Here is a 6,055-nt window from a genome sequence, read left to right as displayed (position 1 = left end):
TGATTATTATTTTTTTTTCCAGTCGCTGAGGCCCCACACCCAAGCAGGCCTTTAACCCCGGTCTTATCGTTCTATTGTACAGTTATGTAATCACAGCTCTTATCTTTTTCACAGTCCCTTCCCTTGCACTGACTACAGTAGCCGGTTGGACATTTCTGTGATTAAAAAGCCTGTTCTGGTAGAATTACTTGCTCTTTCATGCTTGTTCTCCCTTTTCTTACTACTCTTTATTTTGTATTTCATATGTCTTAGGGGTGCTAATCAAATATTGTTGCTATTTCTTGGTTATTGCTACTTAAACTACTATATGCTATATGTAACTATATGTAATTTTGTTTTTATTCCCCAACCCTTTAATATAAAAAGGGGACCAAAGACAAAAAGAAACAGCCTTAGTAGTGGTAAAAATACATAAATGAACAAAATCATTGAATTATTGTAGGTTTTTAAACATAAGAATGTTTGAAGATACATATGATTCTTTATTTACTATATAAGAGAGAAATTTAATTTAATGAATGACAAATCTGCCTGAAATAATGAGGAAATAACATATTGTTCATTGCTCCAAAAATATCCATCCATCCATCCATCCATTTTCGTCCACTTATCCAATTCAGGGTCGCGGGGTGACTGGAGCCTATCCCAGCTGCCATAAGGTGAAAGGTGGGGTATCCCACGGGCAGGTGGCCTGTCTGTCTCAGGGCCAAATTTAATGGATATGATTTATGCAGGCTTTTATACAGCAGTTCTTTCCTTTTGTTAGCCAACAGATTTTTGCGGGACAGAGTGAATACAGAAATCCAGACAGATGAAACAACAAGCAGGTTGATTTAAGTTTCCCTGCAACGTCCAAAGCCAGCACATTCTTAGTTGTAAATATCAAACTTTACAATCGGTCAGTGCATTTACTTGCACTGACAAAATAAGTGGCATCGTAACTCGGGTATTCCAATTTATTTTACAACTACCCATAAATAACACGACTTGTAGGGTACTTATCTCTGCATCACCCTATAGGATCCTCATATCCTCAAATTGTAAATTTCTTTGACAGGCTCTTGAATGCATCACCAAGAGATGAACTCAATATATATATATATATATTATATATATATATGGAAGAAGGTTCATTAAAAATAAATAAATAAAAACAAATAAATATAGATAAGACAAATACAGCAAACGCAAAAAAAGTCTGCTAAATTTGCATAATATATAAAATAAAAAATCATGAAGACACACATTGTTTTCATCTGAAAGTTTGGGGTTGCAATTTAATGTTCAGTACAAGTCAAAAATCCCTCTATTGTCTGTTTTTACTGGGGAAACGATTAAAGGCAAATGTATTTCCAAGTAGTATCTGTGTTTTCATAGTACAAAGCCATTTATGTTGTGAATAATGCATTTTGGTTACAGCATCGCTCTCTGCTGGTAGACTTAAATCAGTACACCAGTCGCTTAATTATGACGTTGTACACATGCGGGCGTCCAGCATGGTGTCCTCCTTGAGTATGTGAACAGCCGGATTAACGAGAAACCGAGACAAATTCAAAACTTCTTCACTGTAAGTCCCATTGTTGCAGGATTGAATGTGCATTTGCTTTGGGTTTTATTCCGCAGGTCAACACGTTGTGTTTGTGTGACTGTAGGTTTTTCTGCTTTCCCCACCGGGTGGCATCGAGATCACAGCTTTGACTTTGTGTCGTTTTTTTTTTCTCAATATAATGGCTCTGAAAGTCGTGCTCCTGAGACTTATGTTTACGCACAGAATGATGTCAGTTTGCGCATCCAGTCGGAGACACAGCAGGCACAGGGATTTACTTGTGAAACTCAATGAACGTGTCAGGGACTCAAGAACTTTTTCAGCTGCTTCTGTGAAGTGTAACGAAGATAAGGAGGGCACCTCAGACTATTCACGCCTGAGTACCAAGCTGACATCCAGGAGGAGGAGACCTCTGTCCCCGCTGGAAAGGATCAGCCGCCTGCTGCCCGAGGACACCTTGAGCCCCGAGGTGATGCAGCTGAGAGAGCAGGAGCCAGATAAGGGGGCAGACATCCAAGGATCAGTCACAAATGACACACAAGTGGAAGGTGTGGATGAGGAAATTGAGAAAAAGGCTGAACTCCCAGCTGAGACTCCCAGTCCACTTGTTGGAGCAGAGGAGCCAGACACTTTGTCAGCTCATCATAGGGAAGAGCAGCTATGGCCCACTCTACCTGGGGAGAGGCTGCTTACCTGTGGAGAGCTACTTGTTGCTGAGTATCGCAAAAAGAGGTGGTCGGAATTCAGGAAGATGTTCCAGCTGCAGACAGGGGCCCGTCTGCCTAGCAACTGGGGGGTCATACTGCACAATGACATTGCCGGACAGCCAGCGGGGCAGTTTCTGAAGACTAACAGGGGGGTCCCCATCTTTATAAGACGAGCTAGTCTCGAGGATTATGTGCTGTTCATGAAGAGGGGGCCTGCCATTGCCTACCCTAAGGTAGAGAGTAGTGCATGCACCATACACGTACACTTTCCAGCTTTAGTGTTCATACAGATAATCTGTTAAGTGTTTCTCCTTCCTCAGGATGCAGCTTCAATGTTAATGATGATGGATGTCACAGAGGGAGACTGTGTGTTGGAGTCTGGGTCTGGGTCAGGGGCCATGTCTCTGTTCCTGTCCAGAGCAGGTTTGCACTCGCATGTTAAAAATCCCAGTTAGGTGTTAAGTCAAGAACTGGCGACTGTGAAGATCTTAGCGTACAGCTGATGTCAGGGTGGAGGCATGGGTTGCAATAAATATTGAGTTGCAATAATTCTTCTCTTAAAGAGGTAAAAAATTAATATAAGATATACAGCAGACTGACTCATTAAATGAACACAAAGGATGTATTAAATGAACAATTTAATGTGAACTGATTTTTATAATGAAGCAAAGATAAAGGGTAACAGTGTGGATCAAATATCTATCTGAACTGGCGTCCGGGGAATGACTCAACTTCATAAGTGCTCACTGTCCTCATTAATCTTCATGAAAACCAATGATAATCATTTCTATGATGCGAAGGAAAGGGGCTGTCACATTTCCTCAGGGACAAAGACATCTAGACAAAGTCTAACGCCTTGCAGTGGAATCTAATTAATGATGTTTTTGTTTTGCCCAGTTGGCTCTAAGGGCAGCGTGCTGAGCGTAGAGGTCAGGGAGGATCACTACAGGAGAGCTAAGCTGAACTACAAGCACTGGAGGACGGCGTGGAGTCTGCGACGAGGGGAGGAGTGGCCTGACAATGTCCAGTTTCACAACGCTGACCTCTGCACAGCCTCTTCACTCCTTGCTGGTCGGGGATTTCACGCGGTGAGTGTCGGGTTGAAATGTGCCATTTTTATTATTTATTTGTTTTTTTCTGTTCCTCACGTTAATACAGCACCACCTGAACAGTTAAGACTCTTGGAAGTAGATTTAATTATCAAGTGGCTCATTTCTATTGCAGGTTGCTCTTGACCTGATCAACCCTCACCTGGTTTTACCCACTGTGATTCCACATTTGCACCCTGGAGCTGTGTGCACCATCTACCTCGCAAAGTACGAAACTCTGCTGTTTCATTGTCAGGAAAAACAGTTTTGTCTCTGCCTTGAACTTTTATCCAAAAACTTTTACCTGTTTAATACATATTCCAGCAAAAATATGTTTTCAATATTAAGAATACAAATGAAACTACTTTAATCCTGAGGTAAGAGATTGATATTCTGTGATTATCTTTACCATTTCTAAAAATACTTCTTGGTAAGCACATCCTAGAAGAGACACAATGCAGTTCCAGTTAACAAATTAGAGGACCGTGTATTGCACTCTTGTACAATGGTGTATACTACATAATGTCTATTTATATAAGCTATATTATAATTAATTATTAATAAATTATTAATTGGGGTCTTTACCTTACAATATAAAATGCCTTGAGACATTATTATATTGATGACATTGTTCATGCTTTATTTTGTGTGGGAGGATAAAAAGGGTTAAGGGTTCCATTTTAGTGACAAATTAGCAGCAGTGTGGCTTTGCAGACAGCTGTAGACACCTGTCAAAGCATCCAGCTACTAAGCTCTCAATGTATAACTCCAGATGAGTTAACAAATTTCACCCACTGCAAACCTGTATATGAAAGGTTAAAGTATCCAGAGGTCAAAACCTGTTTTGTACCAGCACTAGCGGAACAAATCAGAGCCGGGCCGGGGGCGGGGCAAATGACCGGGCCCTTTATACCCAAATAATAAAGCTCATCATAACATCATTTTATAACATACACATGCCCAGAACAGCGGGAATGTGTATGTTATGAAGTGCCACTCATGTTAGCTTAGTCCGTAAAAATGCTCCACCTAAGGCCTTTAAGGCCGTTTCACACCGGATGCGTTGCGTAAAAACATGAAATTCCGAATCTTTCGGATGCGAACCTGTCGTGTAAACTACATACACACCGGACGCGCTGCGTTTTTGCGACTAAATTGCCCTCATAAAACGCACTGTGAAAGAAAGGAAGCCGACATCAAACGATGATGGAATGAGGTTGTGATTTTTCTAAACAAGAGAAGGAAGAAAAAGAGATTCTGGGTTCATCCAACACATTAGAAAGCGGCAGCAGGGAGAGTTTCATGGTTTGATCCAGGAGTTGAAGCTGCATCACGGATGCTTTCGCGCACATTTCACATCATCAGTGGGCAGTTGTTGTTGACAGAGTTAGGATCACATGTGAGGAGGCAGAGAATAATTTCAGAGAGCCGACTGACTCAGAACAGCGTGTAGCTGTGTGTCTGAGGTAAAATAGTACCAGTTTACTGTTCCCGCATCACTGTATATTCAGTACATCAGTGCGCGTTTTGAGCTATGAACTCACATGTTGCTAAATGCAGCGCTCTGATTATTCGCAAAAACGCAGCACGTCCGGTGTGTATATAGGTCACACGACAAGTTCACATCCAAAAGATTCAAAATGTCATGTTGTTTTTATGCAACACATCCGGTGTGAAAGGGCCTTTAGAGTGAAAATAAAGGCAGTCAACATCTTATTCAATATTTTACACCTACTACATCACTAAAGTCAGTCGGTCTTGTAAAGTTTTGAGCAACCAGTACTGACTGTGCCAATCTTTAAAACCCCCGTGTAAAACATGAATGATGGGTGATGTATAGTGGGTTGTACACTGTATACTGAGGCCTGGCTACCTGAAATCTTATTCTCCTCTCTCCCATTCGGGCCCCTGCTAGCCCCGGGCCGGGGGGCGTGCCACCCTCCCAGCCCCCTCCAGAAGCTCCGCCCCTGTGTACCAGTCTGTAAAGATGCCGTTTCTTGCATTTTAAAATAAAGAAATAGGGACTGACTTGCTCCTGAATCCAGCCTAAGAACAATTGCAGGTCTTGGCATTTCACACTGGCTTCTTTTTCCTTTTCTGCTTTGTTGACTCTGTCTTTATACCACAGTATAACTCAGGTCACTGACCTGCTGGAGGGTATTCGATGTTCGGCGTTGCCTTTACTGTGTGAACGCATCATTGAGCTTCCACTCCGAGAATGGGTGGTGGCCCCAGCCCTTCAGAAAAATGGGCAGTACTGCAACAGGAAAGCCCAGATGCTGGATGAAAACCCAAGTCAGGAAGCTGAGGCATCAGATGAGAGTGACAAAGGTGATTTAAAGTAACACAGCAGACTGTCATGGAGTCTGTTTGAGTATTTCCACTCATGTTTGATTGTTATTTCAGATGAACTGACCACAGAGGAAAGCGCCAACCCAGCCTTTGGGAGTATTCCTTACATTGCCCGACCTCATCCTGAACAAATGAGCCACACAGGTCAGATGTCATCACACATCTAGTCCCAGTTTCTGTATGATGATATAACTCAGTGTTCAATGTGTGATTTTTGCCTTTTTCAGCCTTCCTGGTGAAACTGAGGAAGTGTGTGCAGTAAAATTTCTGCTTGTGGGGAACCCTGAAAACAGATTGTTTCACATCAACCAAAAAAATTTAAAGCAAATAATAAATTAAAGCTGTCAAGATCAATTTGTGCC

The 6,055-nt window shown here is 41.9% G+C and overlaps 1 protein-coding gene across 1 annotated transcript; it reads left to right on the top strand.

The window, feature by feature from the left end:
• The first annotated feature begins 1,484 nt into the window (after positions 1 to 1,484).
• Positions 1,485 to 6,043, top strand: trmt61b (tRNA methyltransferase 61B). Its single transcript, XM_030718284.1, has 8 exons — positions 1,485 to 1,567; positions 1,653 to 2,486; positions 2,574 to 2,676; positions 3,151 to 3,341; positions 3,478 to 3,569; positions 5,470 to 5,672; positions 5,748 to 5,837; positions 5,921 to 6,043. Exons 2-8 carry the CDS (start codon positions 1,728 to 1,730, stop codon positions 5,953 to 5,955), a joined length of 1,473 nt encoding a protein of 490 aa, XP_030574144.1. The 5' UTR covers positions 1,485 to 1,567; positions 1,653 to 1,727; the 3' UTR covers positions 5,956 to 6,043.
• The last annotated feature ends 12 nt before the right edge of the window (positions 6,044 to 6,055 follow it).

This window comes from Archocentrus centrarchus, chromosome 22 (assembly GCF_007364275.1).
Source record: "Archocentrus centrarchus isolate MPI-CPG fArcCen1 chromosome 22, fArcCen1, whole genome shotgun sequence".
Lineage (NCBI taxonomy): Eukaryota > Metazoa > Chordata > Actinopteri > Cichliformes > Cichlidae > Archocentrus > Archocentrus centrarchus.
This window is presented reverse-complemented; position numbering and strand designations above follow the sequence as displayed.

Coding starts and splice junctions, on each gene's coding strand:
- trmt61b (XM_030718284.1), top strand. CDS start 1,728: ATGGCTCTGAAAGTCGTGCTCCTGAGACTTATGTTTACGCACAGAATG. Junction 2,487..2,573: donor CTGCCATTGCCTACCCTAAG/GTAGAGAGTAGT, acceptor CTCCTTCCTCAG/GATGCAGCTTCAATGTTAAT. Junction 2,677..3,150: donor TCTGTTCCTGTCCAGAGCAG/GTTTGCACTCGC, acceptor TGTTTTGCCCAG/TTGGCTCTAAGGGCAGCGTG.